The following is a 26,047-nucleotide window of genomic DNA, read 5'->3' as shown; positions in this document are numbered from 1 at the left end:
ATTAGGTAACGGCTATTGTAAGGATCAAATGAAATTATATTGGTGAAAGCACTTAAGAGACCATAAAGTGTCATAAAAATAAAAGTTGTTTGGCAAACTGCTCTTTAACTTCCCAGCCTTTTCCTAGTTAAATCAGGCCCTAGTTACTTCATCAGTGTTTTTATAAGTTGAACAAATTGCAAAATTCATTTATTGAATGATCCTAATGTGGCAAAGGTAAGCCACTTTTCAGTTTAACCAAGGCATCCAAGAACAGAATTACTTGAAAAGATTCTTAAGAAGGAAGGGGAACAAAAAGATCCTGTACATAATGGTATAGTCTACTATGAATTATAATTATTTTGAGGACATAGGATTTCGTTTGGTTTACTTTGTGCATTTCTATATTTCCATCATCATTTTGACAAGAATCTTCAAGTATGTGGCATGTGGCAGTTGGCTCTCTGCCATTTGTTGATGATGCCCCCACAGGCCATTGAGCTGTGACCAGGGTGGAAGGCAGTGGCTCTAGCAGTGACATCATGGAAGGGACTGATAACATGTAAATGGTGATAGTCCTCAGGCACTTATGGTTCCTTTGGTAGCAATGTCAAACCCTGGATATGTTATTAGTCCAGAAGAGGCTATGCGCCAGCCATTTCTTGGTCAACAATTCACTGTAGTGTGTGTTGGAAAGTATTTTGCCAATGTAAAAAAATTTTTTTCACTTGTTCTGTTTATTTTTTCTAGACTAGTACAAATAGAATAGTTTTAAAAGACACTCTAAATGTTTGACTTGTTTCATTTAGCTAAAAGGAAGATGCCATTATATTTAATTTATAGACAAAGAAGCCAAGCCTGTTGCCCCAAATCTTGCAATATTCCGTTTCCCGTGGGTGAATTAGAATCGGTGCTTACAAGCATCCTTTTCTCATTAACTTTCTAAAATGAGTCATAAAACTAAGTTCACTTACTTTTCTTCTTCTTGTCCCTCACAGGTATGAGGAAAGGGGAAATAATCCCATGCCCTCAAAACCCAAACAAACAAACGTGTAAACATTATAGATCTCTTTAATTTCCATGGGTGCGGCTATTGGAAGAGCATTCTCTGAAGGCCGCTTTTGGAATCGCATGCCATGGACCCCAGCAATGACTACAGTTTCCTCCATCAGAATTTGTGGAGAAGGGTGAAACTCACCTTGCTTTGTGGCGTCTTCGACGGGGTGCTCCAGCACGTGGACCCTAGCAAGATTGTTGTCCTGAAGAGAGGTCGCAGTCTGATTCTCAGTCTTCTACCACGTTTGCTTTCACTAGATTAATGGTCAAGTTTGATGGATGCCTTTGTGCCCCATGCACAACTAGGAAGGAGGCTTCTTTCCTACTTTAGGGAAGGAATGGGTGGGAGGAAGGTTAGAATGTGATTGTCCCCTATTACAGCAACATGCCTGCATATGTTTGTCCTCACTTCTGTTTTCTGGTTGAGAGAATCATTTCAGTAGATACACTTTCCCACCTCCACCCCCAGCTGAAATCTGAACTTGTTAGGGGAGATGTTTTATTGGCATGATCATGTTAAGTTCAAAATTGAAACATAAAATCGACATTTGAGAGGTTAGTGTTACTGGTAAGTTACCAGTAGATTGTTAGTTAAATAGGTGGGCGTGTGTGTGCTAGGGCAGGGCTGGCAGCAAGCTTTTGCAACATTAAATCCTTAAATATTCATACATTGATTGTTTCATACAGAAGGCAGTGGTCTAGGTGTCACTGGTCCAGATAGGAATAATATGGCCCTTGTCTTTAAAACAGTCTGGTGAGGAGATACACCCAGAGACAAGTGTATGTGATACGATATGAAATCCACAGCTCAGGGAAAACCAAGCGTCTGCTAATTTAGATCTGGGAGTGTGGGGGTTGGAAATGACGATATCAGTGCATCTGGGTGAGTAGATCACTGCATGGAAAATAAGGGAAACTTTTAAGGGGATAGTTTTAAATCGGTGGTTCTCGAATAACTTTATTCATGAATCACCTGGGAGCAAGCTTGTTAAAGGCAGAGTTTGCTAGGCCCCACCCCCAGAGTTTCTGATTCCACAGTCTGGGGTGGGATCCAAGAATTTAGAGACCATCTGCTGATGTGCTCGGTCTTCCCTGGGGAGCCACTGCTTCCAGTAGAAGAGCAGCATCTACAAAGACACGTTAGTGAGTTGGTTGCCATCAAATTGATTCCTACTCATGGCCATCCGACGGGTACAGAACAAAACGCCCATAGGGTGTTTGGAAACAAATGGCCAGTCCTTTCTTCTGCAGTACCTCTGGGTGGGTTCAGAACACCAATCTTTCAGGTAGTAATCAAGGGCTTACCAATCTGTGCTACCCAAGCATAGGGACATGAAAACATGGTGCGTTCAGAAAACTGTAAGTCCATTCAGGATGAGGATGTGAGGAAAGATCAAGCTGGAGGAGGCAGAAAGGACGTCTTGAAAGGATGGTCATCTTTTAAAAGAGATGAGGAACAATGTGAGCGATTTGTAAGTGGATTGCTAACAAACGTGATACGATGTCAATTAGGAACCATGTTCCATTTTGGAAACGGAGACCCACCTGCAGTGACTTAAACCAGTTAGGAGTTCATCCTTTTATTACCGAAGAAGCGATTTCCCAACGTCACCAGAGATCCAGAATTCATCTTTCTAGCCCACCATTGAGTTCCATTGATGGCTGGTGGCTTGCTCTACAAACAGAAAAGGAAAGCTGGCAACGAGCCAAAGGATATTTCTCCCAGCTGAGTCGGTCACCTGTCACAGAGGTCCTGGCATCCCAGACCACTACTACCTACAAGGAAGAGGGGAATGCTGCCATCTGGACAATGGTTCTGAGTATGCAACAATCAGTAAATGCCACATGATTGTTATGCAAAGCATTCAGTCCAGATGGAAGATTCTGATATGCTTCTCTCCAGTCTTTAATTACACAGATTTTTATCTAGTTGACATCAAAAGTCTGATATAGCATATGCATTTTTCTTTAGTTCACATGACCACAAGAACTTTCTCATGGTATTTAAATTTTTAATGGATAGACATTTCAAAGCACAAAGCTTAAGAACTCTTCTATTTGGAATTGTGATTTGTTTCCTTAGGGATGGTTCCCAGAAGTGAAATGGCCAGAAGTTATGGACGGTTTAAGTGATTTTGATGCATATTTCCAAATAACTTTTTTTTTCCAAATAACTTTTTATAAAGGGTGTACCTTTTTACTTTTGCTGCTAGTAATTGTGTATGCTCATCACAATGAATAATGGAGCTTAATTTCAAGAAAATGCTAGTGAGTCTCTAAGTTTTGCTATTTTTAGAAGCAAAAGATGAGCTCTTACTTTGAGCTCTTTAAAAGTATTTACAAAGAAGTCAAACAAGTATCTTTATCCGTGATTGTTAGTGTTATGCAGTCTGTGGACAAAGCAGCAGGTACCAACCCCAAGACATGCATCTGGAGGAGGAGTTGGAGCAGAGAGATGGGTGGTGAAGGCAGGGAGGAAAGAGGAACTGTGCAGACAGACAGTGGGGGATGATCAGACTCTTAACTAAGGGTGTAGCAAGTAGTGGAGAAGGTCCAGTCTACTTGGAAGAGGACCTCAGCAACAGAATAGTGAATTAAATAATCAACGATGGAAAATGTGACTTAAAAGGTTAGGTATGCAGTCATGCCATTCATTGATATAAACGAAAAGAAGCACAGGTTTGCTGGTTGGGAGAAGCTAAGAATGTCCATTTTGAAAGCCTTACAGTAGGATGATCCACTAGTTACATGGAAATGTGCTCCAAGGACTAGTTCACACTAGAGAAATAATGGGTGGCCCAACAAATAGGAAGTGGATGTGATCTCTGGAGAAGCGGGGGCAGGAGAGGGCAGAACCCCCAGGAAGCATCAGTATGTAGGGGAGCACAGAGGTGGTGGAGACCTGAAGGAAGCCTGGCCTTGAACCATGAATCTACCTTTTTACCAGCAACATGACCTTCAGCAAGTTATTTAACCTTCCTGAGCCTCAGGCTCCTCCATAAAATAGGGATAATGAAGTACCTAATTAGACTATTGAAGAATTGAATTTGGGCAAATAATTAGCATAGTGCCTGCTTCCGAGAGGGCTTTCAATTTTGTAGGGAAAGGAATGCCCTGCAAGCCTAATTTAAAGGGGAAAACAGGATTGTCAAGAGTTGCATGGGAATTAAGTCTATTTTTTTTCATGCAAATGTGTTAAATCCTTTGGCCTTCATAAGAAGGTTTTCCAAAACATATTGAGGGAGGAACAAATTATTTTGGATTTATGATAGGTGACACAATGGACAACTGCTCTAAGCACTTCCATTTAGAAAAGTGACAGCTGTTGGAGCCGGGACATCTAAGCTTCTGCTCCCCTGAGAGTCCTGCGTTTGGGTCAGGAGTTACCCCTGGTCATTAATATTTTCAAATATCGAAAGTGTAGACTCTAAAAGTGGTCAGCGGCCTTGAATTCGTTTTCTAGAATTCCCAAAGCCAAAGTCCCTACCATCAAGTCAATTCCGACCCCTCAGGGCCCTGCAGGACAGAGTTGAACTCTGGTGGGGTTCAGAGACTAAATCTCTGGACCGGAAAGCCTCATCTTTCTCCTAAGGTGGTGGCTTGACACTGTCACCTTTGGGTTAGCAGCCTGAGTCACAGCCCACCACACTCCTTTCCGGGAAGCGGGAAGAGTCAAAAGAACAAAAAAATAATGCACGGATGGTCCTTCGTTCCAAGGACCTTAGACTCTTTTCCAGAGAAGTATAAATGGTTTCAAGACTTTGGCTTTATAATTGATTACTTGCTCATTATTTTGGGAGGGGAAGCCATTATTTAAGGGCTTTGATAAAGCTCTAATCTGAATACTTTTGAGAGGTATTATATTTCATTGTAGTTTTCAGGAAGTGCTACTTTTTATTAATCAAATGATTTTCTAAACAGTGAGGAATGTGGAGACGGGTCGAAGTATCCCAGGAGTGAAGATGTTTTTTGGGCATGAGATTATGAATGGTGAGCACTTCATATTCCCTGATGTTGCTATTGGGTTTCCAGTAGCAGCAAGCTCATTGGTCTTCCTCATTCCAGTATTTGGAATAAAATGGGGTACTGTCTTGCCTTTCTTTACTGCATGTATACACGCTTAGTTGGTACTTGAGAACTGATGCTCTTTTTCTGTTTTAGCGAGTACTCTATGAGTAGAACTCCTTGCAGAGTTTTCTCATGACGGTGTGACCCTGGAAGGGCCTTAGGACTGGCCGCTGGACACTTGGCTAGTGGGCAGAGTTAGGCATCCAGGAATGGATTGCGCTCGGCAAGTGTGCCTAGTAGTACAGGTTCACAGTCCCTTACCTGAAACTTTGGACAAATGTTTCAGAATCAGGATTGTTCTAGATTTTTTTGGAAAAAATGTGTCACAGGGTGTGTGTGTGTATGAGTACATACGTATTCACATATATTCATAAATTGTATAGATGTAATTTACAACCGCTTACAGAAACCAAATGAAACCCATTGTCCACAAGTTGATTCCAACTCATACTCTGCAGAAGCTTCTGAAATTCACAATCTTTCGAGGGACAGGCAGCCTCATCTTTCTCCCATGTGGAGAATCACCCAAGGTGGAATAAAACATGACTAACATTTCATATCAGGTTTGCCACCATCAGTTATAAAAAACATTTACAATTTTTCCCAGAGCCTTTTGCATTTTAGAATGACAAAGAAGGGTGTATTTAGAATGAGCCTCATGTTGGTGGTAGGAATTCCACAAAAGGTTTATTAGGATCTATGGAGAAATACTTGAACGAGGAAAGAAGCAGCCTTGCTCTTCATTTGTCCCATCAGCAGACACTGAGCAAGACTAGGTCTAAATATTTGCCTAGGACAATAGATATGGCACATCATCTAGTGATTGTGCTTCAGATAAGCCCAATTCAAGGGGAAAGACATTGGAAACATAGTGGTCTTCTGCAATGCTTTTTCCCTGAAAAGTACCTAAATATATTTTGTTTGAATATATTTTAATCTTTTAATTATAAAAGATGCACTATATTTCTATACCCTAAGAAAGAAAAAAAGAACTCCATTAAAATGCCATGTACACCCCCCAAAAATAGTCATGTACATTTTCTTGTAAACCACCATTAATTTCAGAAATGTTTAAAATATACATCTTGAAATGCAATATTTAAAATTCAGTAAAATACAACGTTTTCCTACATTCCTTGGACTCTGAAATTGAAATTTTTTTTCATCTCATTAAACTTTCTTATTTGTTTGTTTCTTTGAGATGTATTTGTTTGTCACTAAAGACTCCAAGGCCAATTCAATTTTACTTTTTTTCTTTTTCTTAAGCCACTCAGACCACTACTTAAGTTTGAGAGATAAAGACTCTGGAGGGCTATTTTATTTGTTTGCTTTGTTTTTAAAGTTGTATTTGCACAGCTGATCTCAAGAAATGAAATCAGCAACAGCAGCCTATTACCCCGTCCAGCTATGTGGCTCTTTATCTTCTTCCACTACTGGCCCCACCCCTCGCCACCTCACCGCCCCATCCCACCCCTCTCCCGGTCCCTCTGCCAGCATCGCAGTCTTGTCTATTGGTGTGTAAACCCTGTGTCCTCTTTGTTTTCCCTTATCACAATGATGTTAATAAATGTTTATCTTTGCAACATTGACTTGCATTTGGTAAGCTATGTTCTCTAGTTTTACCCACTTTTTGCTGTATTTAAGAGAGTTGTCATTGTGTTTTATAGATGCTTAGTATTCCTTAGTATGGACGTATCAGAGTTTATCATTAAACTCTTAATGCAATGGAGCCCTGGTAGTATAATGGTTACGCGCTGGGCTGTTACCTGCATGGTCAGCAGTTCGAAACCACCAGCAGCTCCATGGGAGAAAGGCTGGGCTTTCTACTCCAGTAGGCAGTTACAACCGCAGAAAGCCACCGGGGATCCCTGCGAGTGAACTCTGATTTGATGGCAGTGGGACGGCCTGTGAGAGGGGAAGCCTCGATCTCGGCAGGCTTTCAGAGACACCTCCCCAACACAGAGTGAGCTAAGCTGCATGGGATTGGAAAGGAAAATGTCTTTAGTACTAGTATTCCAAAGGAGGCTTGGGAATACGTTCATAGAAAGGGTTTTAATCCAGCTGAACTACTCAGGTAGCTGTGTATGGTAGTAATATTGGGAATCTTTAGTATTTTGGATAGTCTTTTCTGCTAAGATTATTTATTGCTGGTCAATATTCATTTCTTACCAACATGTCCTTTCCAACGACAATGTAAGGTACCTCTTCAAACTGGGTAGGAGAGAGCAGATGACTAAAATTCCAATCCCGCGCCATCAGGTGCTCTGGCCCACAGTGACCCTACATAGCTTTCCTGAACTGTAAGTCTTTATGGCGCCGGTAGCCTCATGTTCCTCTCCACGAGCCGCTGTTGGATGCGAACACCAATCTCGCAGTCAGCAGGCCAATGCTGACCCAACAGTGCCTTCAGGACAAGGGTGGTTCATTATGGTCAGATGGGAACGCTTTTAAAAGACCACTTGTTTATCTTACAGTGGAGCTACTGGATGAAGTAGAGCAGCGTGCGGTGGGAGAAAAGACACCTGTTAGGTATGATGCCATGCTTGTCTTAATCATGATGGTGCTCAGATAGGCATATTAGGATAGAACGACTTAACTATTCGTGGTTTAATTCCGAACATGGCCCAAAGAAATAGAAATGAGAAGTAAGAGGCAGATACTTTTGTCCATCTTTAAGTAGTATTCTCAAGTCCATTTAAGCAGTAAACTAGTGGGTCATCTATTGAAATGGGGCCTATTCCTTACGGTTTCATGAGGCAAAATCTGTGCGTGGGAGCAACAATAAGGAACGAGTTCATCTGAGTTTTGTTTTATAAAAATAGTGTAAATACAGCAAGAACCAAGACCGAGAAAATGAAAGATGAAGACCAAAAAGTATGTGAGCCTGCTTCTGCCCCTGAGGCACCAACCCCTTCTCTGCTGAATGACTTTAAGTACAACGCTTCAGGTGAGACTGGGTCTCCTTTTCCTGGGCTCTCTTTATAATGGGAGAGAATTCCTAAAAGTTGGCAAAACCTAGACTCAAGGTTCAGCTGAGCCATTGCTTCTAGGCTCTGAATTAAGGGGGAATATGGTTCATGTCTATTCAGTATTGAGTGCTTCTTGTGGACCAGACATGGGAGGTAGAAAGGCTAGCAAAAAGGAGAAGCAATCTCTGCTTAAGTCCAGCTCTGTGCAGGAAAAAGACCTTAAATAAAGTAAATGAGTAAAACATATACTGTTGCCAAATACTGAAAAGGTAGATATCTAAGAGAACAAATGTGTACAGAATGGAGTCTTGGGCAGAAGGCAAGCAGTGTTTTTGCAATTGTACAGGGTTTAGGAGAGACCTCACAGACCGTGACCCTTGAGGGGAAGGATCAAGCTATGTGGAGAGCTGGGGGCACAGTGTTCTGGGCATGCTTGCTACCCTCCAGTTGATTGCGACTCATAGTGACCCTAGAGGACAGAGTGGAAGAGCCCCTGAATTGTCTGAGACTGTACCTCTTTATGGAGTGCCAAGCCTGACCTTCCCTCTGTGGAGCTAGCTGAAAGGTTAGCAGCCCAACACAAACCCCTCTATGCCACCAAGGCTAGGGCAAATACGAAGACCCGAGAGCGGGACGAGCCAGCATCTGGAAGAAACACCAAGGAGCTACCAGTGTAGCTAGAGCAAGAGGAAATGGAGTAGGACAGTGGTTCTCAACCTGGGTGTCGAACGACCCTTTCTTTCACAAGGGTCACCTAAGACTATCAGAAAACATATTTCTGATGGTGTTAGGAGTCTGCCCACATGCAGATATGCCCACATACGAGTACCCGGCGTGAAGACGGTTACCCGTCCTACAACATGCTTCAAGACAAAATTTCATTTATTTGTCATTAGACAAATATTTCACAATATATAATAACATTGTGTTGTGGTTAATCACTATGCTTTAATTATGTTCATTTTGTAGCAATGAAAATACATCCTGCCTACCATATATTTACATTATGATTCATAACAGCAAATTTACAGTGATGTATTGGCAAGGAAAGTAATGTGATGGTTGGGGGTCACCACCACATGAGGAGCTGTGTGAAAGGGTCGCGGCAGGAGGAAGCTGGAGAGCCGCTGCTGTAGGAGATGAGGTGGGGCGAGGGGATCCTGGAGGACTTTGTAGATTGTGTTAAGGCTTAAACTTTGAGAGAAGAGAGTAAAAGGCCATTGTAGAGAGTTTTTGATTTCTCCATCTTTTCATTTTAATGGGTGATTTGTAATTGTGGTTTTAATTTGCATTTCTCAATTGATTAAGGATGCTAAGTGTGTTTTCTGGGGCTTTTTGGCTATCTGATTATCTTTAGTGAAATACTTGTTCACCACTTTGGCCCATTTTTAAAATCACCTTATATTATTCTTTTAGTTCAGTTTTAAGAGTTCTTTTTTTAAAGAGTTCTTTATGTATTGTAGATACATGTCTTTTGTGAGAAAAGTGCTTTGCAAATATTTTCTCCCAGTCTTGTGTTGTTTTGGGTTTTTAAAAATTCTTTTAAAGACTTTTTCATTTTGATAAAGCCCAACCCACCCTCCCCCTCTCTACGGACTGTGCTTTTGACGCGGTGAAGACATTTCCATCACTTGTCTGGCAGTGTGTCATATTGGTGACTTGCGTGTCATTCTGACACCGGAAACCGTGCAGTGTTAACATTAGACATTTAAAATTACAAGGGGGATAAGTAAATAAATAAAATTACAAGGGGACGGGAGTTGATCCATATGACCAAAGCTCGTGGAAAGGCTAATGTATTGCCAAGGAAGATACATACACCTAAAGCCATCTTGTCCTGTAGAGGAAGAGGAGGTAACATACACAGTGATTGATCAGTTCCAGCAGAAGTTTGGTGCTGCGGTAAGTTTTCCCTCCGTCGTTCCCAGGCTTCTTGTAGGTATCATGTGTGTGTCTTATAATTTCTCTCTTATTATATGATCTTTTATATTTTTCCTATTAATTTAGCAAATAGCTGAGTGTTTTAAGTCCTGGGGTAAAACAATAATCAGGACAATGTTCCTATCTTCAAGAAGTTTACATTCTCTCTATATTTAATTTTAATTCATTTTATCAGCAGCTCGTATAACTCATCACAATCCATCCATCCATCCATCCATCCATCCATCCATCCATCCATTCATCCATTGTGTTAAGCACATGTCAGTTTACATTCTAATGCTAGACAGTAAGCAAATCATTAGCAGTCAGTGGTGCTAAGTGGCATGTAAAAGGGAAGTGGAGTGACGAGGAGGTCCTGCTTGCACTTGTTGCATTTGGGGGGTTGGGGAGTGTGTGGAGAGAAGGCCTGTCTGAGATAGTGACCTTGTAGTGGAGGCTTCCGGAAACCACGGGAAGGTGCCATGAGCTTCTCTAGTGAAAGGAGGTGGAATTAGCACACGCAGTGACTCTGAGGCCAGACCCCCAACGAACCTGCAATATTCCTTGACAACATTGAAAATGCCTTGGCTTCCGTCAAGCAGCCTCAAATCGGCAGCCCCTTGGATGCTCATGGAGCATGGAATGGAAATGCAGTCTCCTTTTCTCCTCATTAAAAAGCTAGACCGAGAATTCTTTAGAACCTCTACATTTCTATGCTGATTATTCCCTGCGGACTTCTCTCTCTCAACCTTCCCCGCCCCCCTTTCCCACCAGATACTCCACGTCAAGAAGCAAAGTGTCCTGAGTGTGGCTGTGGAAGGCGCCAATGTGTGTCGTCATGGGAAACTGTGTTGGCTTCAGGCAAGAGATAGAATTACACTTTTGAAATAATTATAGATGCACGGGTAGATTCATCCTTAAATCGTTTATGATAAAGCAGATATATGCAAAGCAGCTGCCATCTGAACCGTTGTAAAGTGTCCTGTTCAGTGACATTGATCACGTCGTCTGCGTTGGAAACGGACAAGACACTACCGTCTTTCGTCACCCTGAGTAGCAGCAAGTCCTGAGCCCCTACGAGAGCAATTCCCATTCGTCCCTCATAACCATGAATATGTCTTTGTCTGTATCCATTTGCCGTTTTAGCTATGCGCTTTAAGTTGTGTCCTAGAGTATTTGGTCTTTTATGTCTCATTGATCTTACTTGGCGTCGTGCTTTCAAGGTTCTGCACGTTGTTATACGACACGTGCAGGAATTTCGTTGCTCTCTGGGCGAAATCATAGTCCCCTGTGTGTGTACGTCAGGTTTCTGGGATGGCTCTCCCTGGTTCTTGCTTCTCGACGCTGGAAGAATTCACGCGGCGGAAGCCGTTTGTAAGTCCGAGTCACTGTTAAGAGGAAAGAGGAAGTTTTGGGTAAACAGGCTCAGAGAGTCCACGCTGTCTCTGGACAGCGCGCAAGGCCAACTGAAAAATGGCCACTTCGGGGGAGCAAAACAACACGTGGAAAATAGCCCCAAAGGGAAGGCCTTGGAACCAGACGAGGGGGTGGCGACTGGTGTGTGTGTGTAGGGGTATAGCTGTTTTTCTAGTAAAAAACCACTGCCATTCAGTTGACTCCCACCTGTAGCAATCTTATCGAACTGAGTAGAAGTGTCCTGGGGACATCTGAGCCTTGTGAAGCTTGATGGGATCAGACAGCTTCCCAAGGAACAGATGATGGTTTGCACCTCTGTGGCTGCAGTGAGGTGGGTGCCTGGCCCACTGCACCTCCGCGGGTGCTGTTGATGATTTGAATGAAACCGCAAAGTTGTGATTGCAGAAAGCAAAAAGGGAAATCACTGCTTTCTTGGTGTCTTTTAGCTTAAGGTAAATTTATACCCGTGGGGGGAAAAAAAGCGTAAATGTTCCTTATGGGTTTTTTTTAATTAAAAAAATTTTTTTGTTCCTTACATTTGTGTGCTTATTTTTACTTTCAAAGTAAGAATCTTATTTTGTCACATTTTTTTCAGCAAAAAAAAAAAAAGCTTTATTGTTTCCACTTGACTTGGGAGAGGGCCCCCAAGTAATTAAAAATTTGCCTCTTGGCTGGAGGAGGATGCTCAGGGGACCGCGGTGGAATTCTTCACAGGCTGCTGGGTTAAGGAAGCTCCCAGCTGCCCATGTTCTTACCCAGTGATGAGCCTTTTGAAGCGACACTCGTCTAGCCAAGTCTGGGGACCAGCGCGGTGGCCAGAGGTTGCTCTGGTTAATGCACACTTTTTTTCCCTCCTCCTTTTTACTGTGAAGTAGGTGACAGTTTACAGAGTGTATCAGTTGATCCGTTTTCCATTCAACAATTCATATTGTCATTGGAGGACGGCTACTTGACTGACTAACTTGACCGACTAACTGGAGATCCATATTTGTACCCACTCCAAAGAAAGGTGACCCAACAGAATGCTCGAATTGTACAACACCATCAGTTGTGCTCGTGTAGAACCTGTCCGCACACAAAGAGCCAGTTGTTGGAAAAGAGCAAGGGAATAGTGTGGTTTGAAATCAGGAGTGGTGTGCGCCGGGGCTGTGCTCTTTCACCATTACTTAGTCAATCTGTATGTTTACCAAATGATCGAAGACCCTGGACTGTCTGAAGAAAAACACAGCTTCAGGATGGGCGGGAAGGCTGGCTAAACGTGAAGAGAACTTGAAGCACTTGCTGACGGTCAAAGATTGCAGCCTTCAGTGTGGATGGCAACTCCATATAAAGGAAGCCCACACCTTCACAAGTGGCACATGAACAGCATGATAAACAGAGATAAGATCGTCATCCAGGGTTTCCTCTTGCGGGGACGCCCAGTCAATGCTCACGGCAGCTGCAGTCAAGAAACCCAACACATCTGCAGCCTACCATGATACCTGTTTAAAGTGCCAGAGAGCAAGGACAGTGTTCCTTTGAGGAATCAAAGGAATGCCTGACCCAAGTCATGGCATTTTCAGTGGTCTCATCGGTATATGAAATTGGACGTTGGCTCTAGAAGACCAAAGAAGAGTTGATATATTTGCGTTATGGGGGCCCGAAGAACAAACACGCCGGTCTTGGAGGAAGCATGGCTAGAATGCTTCATAGAAGCGAGGCTGGTGAGACTTTGGCCATGTTGTCAGGCGAGGCCAGCACTGGAAAAGGACGTCCTGCTTGGTAACATGGAAGCTGAGCGAGAGAGGAAGAGCATCAGTGAGATGGATTGACTCAGCGGCTGCAACAGTGCGTTCCAGCATAGCAATTGTGAGGCTGGCCCAGGACTGGGCGGTGCGTAGTTCTGTTCTCTGTATGCTCTCTGAGTTGCAACCAACTCAGCAACAATAGTCATTGGCCTTAAACTTGAGCCACAGGAGCGAGTTCATTCCCAGACCTGAAGGGTGATGAAGCGCCACTATTTCACGAGTTCCATCCATCTTCATCTGACCACAAGACTGTTTTTTTTCTCTGTGTGTTTTGGAATTTTGTTACACATTTTTCTCTTACTTTCTCCAAGACCTTCTCATGTGAATCCTTTCTGAGTAGTTTGTAGTGGCACCTTGGTACCATCTTGCTCTTCTGGTCTCAAGTGTCTTAGGGACTGGTGTTTGCATGATCCACTGGATTGGCTGACAGAATCATGTGTCTTTGATTTTCATCATGCCTCTGTCCTCTGGACAGGTAGAGACCAATAGCTGCCCTTTAGATGGCTGCTCCTGAGCTTTTCAGAACCCCTGGGCATGCATGCTCACATGTTAGATGCTGCTGAGTCAGTTCCGACTCACAGGTGCTGGTCCTGTCCCGTGCTCACACAGAGGGCCACAGAGATAGAACCTGCAATGTGGAGAGTCACTGGGTTTGGTTCAGGTCTTGCGTAGGACCACGGCAGCTTCCATGAGATCCAGGGTCCCGCTGCACTCATCCTGGGCAGCTTCTGCATGTCCTGGAAGAGGTCAGAGCAGAGTGCTGGTTTGTGTCTCCAAGAGATGCTGGATACTTGTGGGCTTCCCCTTCACCAACTCTTGAAAGAAGTGGCTCTCATCTTCGCAGACCACATAGTTAGGGTTGAAGTAGAAGCCCAGAGAGAGGGGGGTATAAGAAGCCCACAGCAATCAGTTGACTAGGCAATTGATGGCAACTTCCACTTCCGTAGAATCACTCCGACAGATTTGGGCGCTCGTGATTGGTTAACAAGTAGGAAGCAACCATAAACAATGATGGTAGCTGCTCCTGGAACCAAGACGGCTGCACCTGGAGAGGCTGCACCTGGAGAGGCGGTTGGAGGCCGGTGTTGGGGATCCTGAGCCTGTTCCATCAGAGTACTGTTGACCCAAGAGACTAATTTATGGTCTTCCGATCTCGTGCCCCCCCCCCCAGTGCTTAAATATGCTCAATGCTCTAGTACATGTCACTGCCTGGTCTATCGTAGGTGGCCACAAAGAGCCGCGTTTACCTATTTGACATCCTTCTTCTGGGAAGTCGTGCTTTCAACAATGGACTCAAGATGGTATTAGAAGACAAGAGAATTTTGAAGGTGAGTGTGTAAATTGATTCTTCTGCTGGTGAGATTAACAATCAAGTCTGAATTAGTCTGTCTCCATCTTCAAATACTTTGTTATCCATGACTGAGATTGGCATCCTAATTAGTTTTTCCATGTTTGGATTCCTTAGGTTATCCACGATTGTCGTTGGCTTTCTGACTGTCTATCTCACCAGTATGGAATTTTGTTGAATAATGTCTTTGACACCCAGGTACGAGCAAGAAAGCTTATAATTCATACCAGTGTATATTCCTCCCATAGAAAATGGGCCTCCTCAAAGGGCATTTATAGAGATCTAAATAAAGTCATGTACATATGTAAATATACTTATATATGAGGATGAGGAAATAGATCTATGGGCATATATTTATAGGTTTAGTATTAAGGTAGCAGATGGACATTGGGTCTCCACTCATGTACTCCTCAATGCAAGAATACTTTCTTCTATTAAATTGGCATTCCATGATGCTCACCTTCCCGACACAATTGCTGAAGACAAAGCAAGTGAATAAGCAAATGTGGTGAAGAAAGCTGATGGTGCCCGACTATCAAAATATATAGCATCTGGGGTCTTAAAGGCTTGAAGGTAAACAAGCGGCTATCTAGCTCATAAGCAACAAAGCCCACATGGAAGAAGCACACCAGACTATGTGATCACGAGGTGCCGAAGGGATCAATTATTAGGCATCAAAGAACAAAGAATATCATTGTGAATGAGTGGGGGAGTGCGGAGTGGAGATCCAAAGCCCATTTGTAGGTTACTGGACATCCCCTTACAGAAGGGTCTCAGGGAGGAGACGAGCCAGACAGGGTGCAATGTAACAACGATTAAACATACAACTTTCCTCTAGTTCCTAAATGCTTTCTCCCCTTCCCGCTATCCCCACTATCACGATCCCAATTCTACCAAACAAATCTGGCTAGACAAGAGGATGTACACTGGTATAGATAGGAACTTGAAACACAGGGAATCTAGGGCGGATGATCCCTACAGGAACAGTGGGGTGAGTGGAGATACTGGGAGGGTGGAAGGGGAGGGTGGGTTGAAAAGAGGGAACTGATTACAAGGATCTACTTATAACCTCCTCCCTGGAGGACGGACAACAGAAAAATGGGTGAAGGGAGACGTTGGACAGTGCAAGATATGACAAAATAATAATTTGTAAATTATCAAGGGTTCATGAGGGATGGGGGAGCCGGTAAGGAGGGGAAAAACGAGGAGCTGATGCCAGGGGTTTAAGTGGAGAGCAAAGGTTTTGAGAATGATGAAAGCAATGAATGTACAGATGTGCTTTATATAATTGATGTCTGTATGGATTTTGATAAGAGCTGTATGAGCCCCTAATAAAATGATTTTTAAAAAAGGATAAACACCAAGATTTTTTTAAAGATATAAAAAAATTAATAATTTATAAATTATCAAGGGTTCATGAGGGAGGGAGGAGAAAACTGTTTTGAGAGTGATTATGGTAACAAATATACAAATATGCTTGACACAATGGATATATCTATGGATTGTGATAAACGTTGTATGTGCCCCCCCAAATCATTTTTTTAATGAAAACACCTAACCAAAAAAAAAAATGGGCCTCCTATGATGAGTAATTCAATTTTTTTGAATCAAATTTTTAATATCTCTTCTGTCCACTTTTCCTGTAAAATATTTGTACAAGGTGTGTGTGAGAACATTTGGCGAACAGTAAAGGCACAGTGGAAACTTATCTGAATCTCTTTGAGGTGGTCTTTTCCTCATTTTATCCCAGAGTTTGTTAAATAAGAAACAAGGCCCCAGCTTTCAGAAAGGAGAGCAATTTGGGCGTCATTCACAGGTTTTACATGGGAGGCTTGGATAAATAATCACATCTCCTCTGCCTTTAACCACGATATATCAATTAAGACCAGTTAGCCTCTAGCTCAGGGATACATATTCTGGACACATGTCAGAGAATCCTATTCTGGTTCAAAATAGCCTGCAGAGGTGTGCTTTTTTTTTTAAATTAATGTAAGGATCCCAGAGAAATGCCTAGTCGACACTAGCTCTTAGAGCTGATCGGAGATTCCAGTTTGGCGGTAACAGCAATAAAACCGCGAATTTTCATGAACTTCCAGTCTTCTGGGTTGAAGCCAGTTGGAGAAAATCCTGGGAACATGAGCCTGGAGGCTGTGGAGCGCGATGGACTAATACAATGGCTCCTCCTTTTGAGCAGCAGCTCCTTAAAGTTCATTTGCATGTTGCTGTCTGTGGGTAAAGGTTGTTGTTTATAAATCAGCATATAGTGAGGTTTTGCTGTTCCTTTTGTTCACACAGTCAGTGGGAGTCTTCTTTCAGAATCCTCTGCACTTTACAGATTGCGTGTGTGCTTATTCTAAAATGCAAGAGGATTGCTTATGAGTCCCCCGAGGTGCAGGGCATTGCCCAATGAAAACTTTGGTATATATTTCCACATTTTTCTTTTTGTTTACCCACAACACAAGAAGCAAGAACTCAGGAGTTTGCCCATTTCTTTCCTTTCCCGCAGTTAATTAGTTTCCCATTGTTGCTCTGTGCTTTCTCCTCCCCGACAGAGTTACAGTCCAGGGAAACTCACAGAGCCACTTCAACCAGGGCTCAGAGAAGCAGCAGGCAGGAGCGTAAACAATGTACGACTTTTTGCCATTGCTGCATAAGGCCTCTTAAAGCGTTGAAGAGCAAGGATGCTACTTTGTGGACAAAGGTGCACGTGACACAAGCCAGGGGATTTTTCACTCACCTCTGATGCCTGTGAAAATTTGACACTGAATCAGGAAGACCAGAGAAGAATAAATGCATTTGAATTACATTGCTGACAAAGAATTTTTAATATAATTTATTGGGGGCTTTTACAAATCTTAGGTCAATCCATCATTCGACTGTATTAAACACACTTGTACATATGTTGGCATAACATTTCCAAAACATTTTTTTTCTACTGAAGGCCTTGGTACCTGCTCCTCTTTTCTCCCCTCCCTCCCCCACCCTCTCACCCTCCTGAATCCTTGATCAACTATATATGACTGTTGTTATTTCTTGTCTTACACTGTCGGTTGTCTCCCTTCACCCACATGTTTGTTACTCATCCTCCTGGGGGGTGAGCTATATATCCAGCCTTGTGATGGGGTCCCTCTTTCTCCCCCTTACCCCCTGTCTCCACCATCCCCCACAAACTCATGATATCACTACTCCCACTACTATCCCTGAGTGTTTTATCTGTCCTAAATTTCATGTGTCAAGAGCTCTTATGTGTACCAATGTGTGAACTTGGGTCTAGCGGGGTTTGTAAGGTAGAACTGGGTGATGGTAGTAGGGTAGAGAGGGGTGGGGTGGGGAAGAAGTATTCAGGAACTAGAGGAATGATGTGCGTTTAGCCGGTGCTATACTGCACCCTGGTTGAATCGTCCCTCCTTGTAACCCTTCTGTGGGGGGATGTCCAATTACTGACAAAGAATATTGACAATGCCATAGATTGCCAAAAGAACAAACATCTGTCTTGGAAAAATGCTCTTTATAAGCAAGAATGGCAAGACTTGGTCCTAGGTGCTTGGGGCATGTTCTCAGGAGAGCCCAGTCCTTGGAAAAGGACATCCTGCTTAGTAGCTTAGAGGGGCAGTGACAAAGGGGAAGACCCTCGAGCTGGGCGGGGTTGTACACAGAGTCGCTCTGCCACACGCGACAACATTGCTGCCAAAACACAGGACCAGAGATCTAGGGACGTAGAACATTCCAAACATTCTCTCTACAATTCTGAAGAGCAGAAGCCTGGAATCAACTGCACTGGGCTGAAGACAAGGTGGCAGAGCTGGTTTCTTCTGAACATCGTGAAGGGACCCTCCATCTCTTTGAGACCTTTCCAGATCTAGTGGCTCTGTGTATTCCTTGGCTTGTGGTGCTTTTTTCTGTCTCCGAAGCTCAGCATTCCAATTTTTGCGTTTATTATCATACCGCCATCTCCTCTGGCTGCAGTAAGTCTCTCTGCCTCCTCCTTATAAAGACAGTTATGATTGCATATAGTGCGCTCCCAGGTGATCCAAGATAATAAGATCCTTAACTTAATCTTATTTTCAGGTCTTTGGCCAGATAAGGTAGCATTAAGAGGGTTCTAGGGACTATTATTCAACCTATCACACACAGATAAACAAGTATCCCAAATTCCTAATTATATTAGCTTTCTTTACCAAAACTTTTGTCTCTCCCCAAAGAAAGGTACCAAAGAGTAATACAATAGCTATAGACAGGTAAATAAAAGATGTAAAATATAAAATAGAGAAGGATACATTAAAGTTGATTGATATTTTTCTTTTTTAAGAATGACGAATTCACCAGATAACTTGAGATTGTCGGGTGGCATTGTCTGTGGTTTTGTGTGTGTGTGTGTTGGAGGGGGGTTAAGTTGAAAGCTAATTATGCAGTTTCTGCCATGGTGGGTCTCTGTGTATATTCTATGGGCTAGTTTGATTGTCTTTTTCTAATGCACAGGTAGCTGATGTCCTTCAGTTTTCTATGGAAACGGGGGGCTTTCTTCCAAACTGCATCAGTACGTTGCAGGAGAGTTTAATCAGACACCTTAAGGTAGCCCCTAAACATGTCTCTTTTCTAGAACAGAGGCAAAAACTGACTCAGGTGAGTGTTGAAAGATGTCCATTTATGACATTACTTTTTTCCCCACATGTCTGCTCAGTAGGATTACCAACCTATTATGAGCAACTGCCACATATAAATATGAGCAGTGGCAATTTTTCTTTTTATAATAAGCTGCATCTTTTTATAATAAGCTGGAACACTGTGCTTTTATTTATTTATTTTTATTAATAATTTTATTGAGGGGGCTCTTACAAATCTGTCAATCCATCAGTCAATTGTATTAACCACACTTGTACATATGTTGCGATCAGCATTTCTAAAACATTTTCTTTTACTTGAGCCCTTGTTATCCGCTCCTCTTTTTTGCCCTCCCTCCTTTGCCCCCACCCTTATGAATCCTTGATATATGCTATTGTTATTTCGTTTCTTACACTGTCCTTTGTCTCCCTTCACCCACATATCTGTTACTCATCCCCCTGGGGGATGGCTTATATGTTCAACTTTGTGATGAGTTTCGCAGTGGCAAAATTTTAAGTTGTTCCAAATGGAAACAGTGTGCTTGTGGTTCAAATAGATCTGAATCCACATTTGTTGGTTATAAGTTAAAAAATACTCTGAAATAAATTTTCAAATTGGGACGAGGGCTTTTCAGGTGACCTTGGACTAAGAGGACAGAACCCAAATCATCTCAGTTGCTTCTCTCAGAGTAATGTAGACTCTTTTGGTTTTGTTTCTTGTTTTGTTTTGTTTTTTTAGCTACAAAGAGAAACTAGTTAGAATTGTGTTGCATGCAAACTTCAGTTATGACCGTATTAGCTATCATTGACCTACACCCAGGTCTAAAGTTCTGATACACAGAATATCTGTGTGTATGAAAATTTCAGTGTTTTAAGCCAAACAGCAACAATTTAAGGTTCTGCGTACAACTCAGAAAATTGTTTTGGTGCCTCTAGGAAAACCCAGAAGTGTGGTATGCACGACCTCTTTCACCTACTTTGCTGAAGATTTTGGCTCTGGAAACTACCTACCTGCTACCACTTCGCCTGGTGCTCCTAGATGAAATGATGTCCGACCTCACCACCTTGGTGGATGGGTACTTACACACCTACCGAGAAGGATCTGCAGACAGGCTGGCAGGCATGGAGGTTGGTATAATGTTTTATAGATCTTTTTCTGTCTTATTTTTCATGGAGGGTTTGTTAGATTTTTCTGGTGGGAAATATCTTGGTTCTTGGCTTCGCATGAGAAAGAATTCACACCGAAGCCTGGCTTATGATCCAAGTGGGTTTTTATAAAGGACAGAATTTCAGGTTTTACAGTCTCAAAGAGTACACGCTCTTTTGGGGAAGCATGCCACACTGGGGCTCACTGAACAGGGGCGACTTTGTGGGCCTGCTCGCCCACATGTGGTGACCTGAGGCCAGAGAGACCTCAGCAAGGCCCAGGGTCCCAGGGGAGAGGGCAGAAAGCTGGGGTAAAAAAAGGGGGTGGGCCTGCTGGTAAGGTATTTAAATCTAAAGCTGGGGAGGTGTGGTCAAAGGTATTGGTTGACCACATTGGCCTACGTTGGGCCACCCAGGTATACCACTCACCTGGCTGGGGTGGGGGGAGGGCCTGAATTGGAGCACGCCCAGTTAGTCTTTATGGCTGACTAAGGCTTGCCAGATTCTCTTCCAACCTCCTTGATGGGGGCCTTCAGGCATGGCGAGGGACAACCCTGTCCCTATCCTGTCACCTAACAGGGTCAGTGATGTTCCTTTTACACAGTTGTAGCAAATTTCTCTGTTTGACAAAACTTGGTGATAAATATTATTGGAAAGAAAAACTATGGCTTGTGGTTAATCAATACCATTCAAGCAACTTTTTATTCCTATTAAGTTATGTCTCCCAAAATATGTTTGTAAAAGAATGGATATGTGTAAGATTTCATTATCTATTTATTTATTGTCCAATGAAGACTTTATTTATGGAAGGAATGGAAAAATAGGAAAACATTATTAATTTTTTGGCCATTATTATTGTTAGGAAGGTAGGACAATATATGAAAATTACATGGCAGATGTTGGCAGACTAGTACCCACAGAGCAAACCTAGCCCATAGCCTGTGTTGGTATAACTCATGACCTAAGAACAGTTTTTCATTTTTTAAAGTTGCTTGTTTACTAAAAAAGATGTGGATAAGTAAGCAACATCATTATAAATAGAGAAAAATAATTGAAATTATCAGGGATTTTATTCTATTTGGATCGATAACCACTACTACCCTTGGAAACAGCAATTAGGAAATCAATTGACATATTTCAGTAGTAAATCTGGTGCAAAAGACGGATTGAAAGCTCTGAAAGGTACAGATGTGAGCTTGATGGTTAACCTCTGCATCATCCAAGCCATGACTTTGCAGTTGCCCTTTGTGCACGAGAAATCAAGGAAAATGGAAAAAGAAGGCAGTAGAAGAATTGATGCATTTGAATGGTGTTGTTGACAGAGACTATTATTGATTATACCAGGGACTGATAAGGATTAAAAAAAAATCAGTCTTAGAAGAAAGAAAACTGGAATGCTCCTTAGGTGCAGGGATGGTAGAATTTTATCTGGCTTACTTTGAACATGCTATCAAGAAAGACTAATCTCCCAAACTAGAAGCCCCTCCCTGGGGGACGAATAACGCAAAAGTGGGCATGGGGCAATGGAGGACGATGTAAGATATGGGAAAAAATTATCTATAACTTATCAAGTGTTTGTCAGGGAGGGCAGGCCGGGAAGGAGGGAGAAGAAATGGGGAGCTGATATCAGGGGCTCAAGTGAGAAAGAATGCTTTGAAAATGATGATGGCAGCATATGTGCAAATGTGCCTGACACACTGGAGGAACGTATGGATTGTGATGAGACATGTAAGAGCCCAAATAATAGTATTTTTTTAAAAAAATAAAGAAAGACTAATCTCTAGTCAAGGACACCCTGTTTGGAAATTTACTGTAGATTCAATCAAATCTTATGATTATCATCTTCATAAACGCTGGAGAAAGCATTTCACAATATTCTCTGTGTGTTGATCATTAAAGCTCAGATAATTGAATACTTCTCTAATATAACAAATATATCTCAAGCTGGAATACGGTATGGTTCTTCATTAGGAACACCAGATATCATTAGTTGCATTAATGTCAGAAATAAGATCAGGGATAATGGAGAAGCAAGCAGTATTTTCACATTTTTCTGAAGCTCACTGCAGTGCAGTCAAACGAGGCCTTCAGACGAGTTCTTTTGGTTTAGTCATGGCCGATGAAGACGTCAAAACGGATCTGAAGTTTTAAAATTTGGGTGAACCAGAATGGTAATTGGAATGGGGAAAAATAGGATTCAGCACTAGACACTCCATCTCTCGCTTAGAAACAAGGGTAGCACGCACTTTGCATAACAACCAAATCACTGAATCTAGAGTGGGAATCAGGGGTGCCCACTCAAATGTGCTGACCACAGAGCGGGGTGGAGGTGGTGGGGGCATGGGCACGGCGTGGAGTGGGGGTGGGCAGGGTGGTGAGGTCACTGCCTTCAGTCCCAGAAGCAATTCAGTCTCCCAAATCAGGCTCCCTTAGGGCTTGCTTGGCTCCTTCCAGCTCTTCAATTCCTGAGCTTGACCTGTAAACGGTCTGTTTCAGTTACTGTCTGCTTCACTCAGAATGTCAAAGCTGAGGCTTGAAACCCCGAATGAACTGGAAGCTAGAAGCTATAAAAACTGAACAGGAGGAATCAGAACTCTATGACTTACAGATAATACAATCGGAAAGCTGAAGAAAATGACTGAAAAGACGGCAGCAGGTAAAAAGACTTTCTACATAGGAGGTGACCGGGCATAAACAGAACGTGTAACAGTCAGCAGTATTTCTATACCACTATAAAGAGCTGGGAGATACAATGAAGAGAAGAGCCCATTTATAATTGTAATAAAAAGGAGAGGGTGCCATCTGAAATGTGAACCCACCACCTAATTCCCAATAAAAAATCCAGTTAAAAAAGGGGATACTTACCTAGAAATACATATAATAAGAAATATAGAATAAAAATAAATATAAAGACAGGGAAAAACAAATTTTAAAAATAAAAGTAAAATATTACTGAAGACATAAAAAATAAATTTAGATTAATGGGAACACTAAATATTTTAGTTATCAATTATATCTAAATCGATGAATTTAACTATTCTGATATAAGTATTAACTGCATTATTTTGACAGGCTGTAATTACAGTTACAGATTTTTTTTAAATGCAAGAATATTTTGGAAAATTTGGATAATGTATATGGGGGTGTGACAAGTCCTACAGACATTAAAACATAAGAATTCAATCAGTAGAACAGTTTGGGATTGGTGTATGAAAAAGAGCACAGAACCCAGAAACAGATTCAGTATCTATCTGTCAATATGGTTATGATAAAGGTGAGGAAAGGCCTTAGGTTTTAGGAAATTGATTATGGTGCAGAAGGGCAATCAGAATCAGATTCCAACCTTTTTCATTACATTAAAATAAACTTCAGATGCATAAAGAATTTACATAAAAATGGATCCATATAATTATCAGGGAAAATGTAGCATAAAAAAATATCTCATAGTATGGAAGGCTTTTCTATTTAACACAATTCAGAACCCATAGAAGAAGACAGTAATTAATTTGACTTTAAGATTTTTGTATGACATATTGTAAACTATTTAAAAAGTACACAGAAAAATCATTTGTCTCATGTAACTAGAGGACATTTTCTGAATAAATTCTTTATTGGAGATGTTATGAGCTAAGACTGGAAATAACTCAAATATCCAATAATAGTGGTTTTGGTAAATAAATCATAATACACACAACCCTTTAAAAATGCCAATATAACGAAATCTTAAAGTTAAAATTTTACTTAAAGAAATCGAGATACAGAAAGTATGTTACCATTTGTATAAAATATTTTTAGAAAGAGTTATTAAAATACAGAACCAAGAGAAAATTAAAACCTTAAAAATGTAATCCAATAAAAAAATAAGCTTTTAGTAAGGGATTTTTGTGATCATATATATGTGGATTTTTTTCTGGGAGGTTACACAAGAGATTGTTCTTTTGAACAGAACAAGTGACTACTAGATGCTTTAAAATCAGGAAAGATTGTTTCCCTTACATACTTTTTCCATCTGTTTGCTGAGCAAATAATGTGAGAAGCTGGGCTACATGGAGAATGCCGCGTCAGGATTAGAGACGTTTTAGTGACCTTCGATATGCAGTTGCTACAACCTTCCAGGCTGAGTGTGAGGAAGTCTTGAAGCATTGCTGTTGAAAATCAGAGGCTGAAGCCTTTCGTATGGATCACAATTAAAAAATCCTCACATGGGCCAATAGACAACATTATGATGAACAGAAAAAAAGATTGGAGTTGTCAAGGATTTCATTTCCCTTGGCTCCACAGATATTCACAGAAGAGCAGTCAAGATATCAAATGGTGCATAACATCGGCAAATGTGCCATCCAAGAGCTCCTAACAGTGTCAAAGAGGAAAGACGGCACTTTGAGGACTAAGGTGCACCTAAGCCAAGCCGTGGTATTTTCTGTCGTCTAACACGTGTGCGAACGCTGCACTATACACAAGGAAGACCCACGAAGAACTGATGCCTGTGAATTGTGACTTGAGTGATGGACTTCGCCAGTACCACAACTGCTACAACAGACAAACAGAAAGAAGCACAGCCAGAAGTCTCCTTGAAAGCAAAGAAGGCTGGAAGAGATCCATATTTGCTCCCATTCCAAAGAAAGGTTACCCCAAAGAATGACAAAATGATGAACAATACCACTGATATTATATGCAGGTTAAATTTTGCTGAAGATCATTCAACAATGGTTGCAGCACTACATTGACAGGCCAGAGGTTCAAGCCAGATTCAGAAGAGGACATGGAAAAAAGGACGTCATTGCTGACATCATATGGATCTTGGCTGAAAGTAGAGAATACAAGAAAGATATTTACTTGAGTTTTGTTGACCATATCAAGGCATGTTGAGTGTTTGGATCTTAATAAACTCTGAGTAACCTTGAGAAAAATGGGAATTCCAGATTGTGTTCTTGTGGAACTTGTACACGGACCGAGAGGTAATTGTACGAACACAGGAGAATGCTGCGTCATTTAAAATCTGGAAAGGATACATCAGGGTTGTATCCTCTGACCATATGTATTCCATCTGTGTGCTGAGCAAATAACCAGAGATTCTGGATTTATGATGAAGAATGCAGTATCAGGATTGGAGGAATTCTAATTAGCAACCTGCAATATGAGATGATACAACCTCGCTTGCTGAAAATGAGGAGGATTTGAAACACTTGCTGATGAAGATCAAGGATTACAGCCCTCAGTGTGGATTAAACTCAATTTCATGAAGACCAAATCCTCACAACTGGACCGAAAGGTAACATCATGATAAATGGCAAAAAGGTTGAAGTTGTCCACGACTTCAACGTGCTTGGATCCAGTCAGTGTTCATGGGAGGAGCAATCAGGAGATCCACAGACACATTGCATTGGGTCAATCTGTTGCACTCGGCTTCCTTAGAGTATTGGAAAGTGAGGATATCACTTTGAGGATGTAGATGCACCTGACCCAAGCCATGGTATTTTCAATTGCCTCATATGCATGTGAACGTTGGACATTCAAGCCATTGTTGGCTGCAGCAGTGAGCTCAAGCATAGGAACAGTTGTGAGAATGGTGCAGGTCCAGGCAGTGTTTCGTTTCGTTGTGCATGGGATTACTATGGAGCAGAACCTACTCAATGGCCAAAAGAGCAAACCCAAATAATTTCACTTCACCACAGACACTAACCCAAAAGTTGATGTTCGATTCCTAGAGGGGAAAAAGTCCTAGTGACCTACTTGTGAAAATCCAGAAATTGAAAA

At 41.9% G+C, this 26,047-nt stretch overlaps 1 protein-coding gene across 1 annotated transcript in view; it reads left to right on the top strand.

The window, feature by feature from the left end:
• The window catches only part of EXD1 (exonuclease 3'-5' domain containing 1), a 30,525-nt gene that overhangs the window by 1,565 nt on the left and 2,913 nt on the right, over positions 1 to 26,047 (top strand). The window contains 10 exon segments of the mRNA XM_075532290.1: positions 978 to 1,248; positions 4,957 to 5,025; positions 7,578 to 7,632; positions 7,926 to 8,050; positions 9,916 to 9,974; positions 10,767 to 10,853; positions 14,419 to 14,523; positions 14,661 to 14,741; positions 19,023 to 19,166; positions 20,081 to 20,272. Of these exon segments, the coding sequence (XP_075388405.1) occupies positions 1,116 to 1,248; positions 4,957 to 5,025; positions 7,578 to 7,632; positions 7,926 to 8,050; positions 9,916 to 9,974; positions 10,767 to 10,853; positions 14,419 to 14,523; positions 14,661 to 14,741; positions 19,023 to 19,166; positions 20,081 to 20,272 (1,050 nt within the window). The 5' untranslated portion in view covers positions 978 to 1,115.

This window comes from Tenrec ecaudatus, chromosome 14, assembly GCF_050624435.1.
Source record: "Tenrec ecaudatus isolate mTenEca1 chromosome 14, mTenEca1.hap1, whole genome shotgun sequence".
NCBI classification, from domain to species: domain Eukaryota; kingdom Metazoa; phylum Chordata; class Mammalia; order Afrosoricida; family Tenrecidae; genus Tenrec; species Tenrec ecaudatus.
This window is presented reverse-complemented; position numbering and strand designations above follow the sequence as displayed.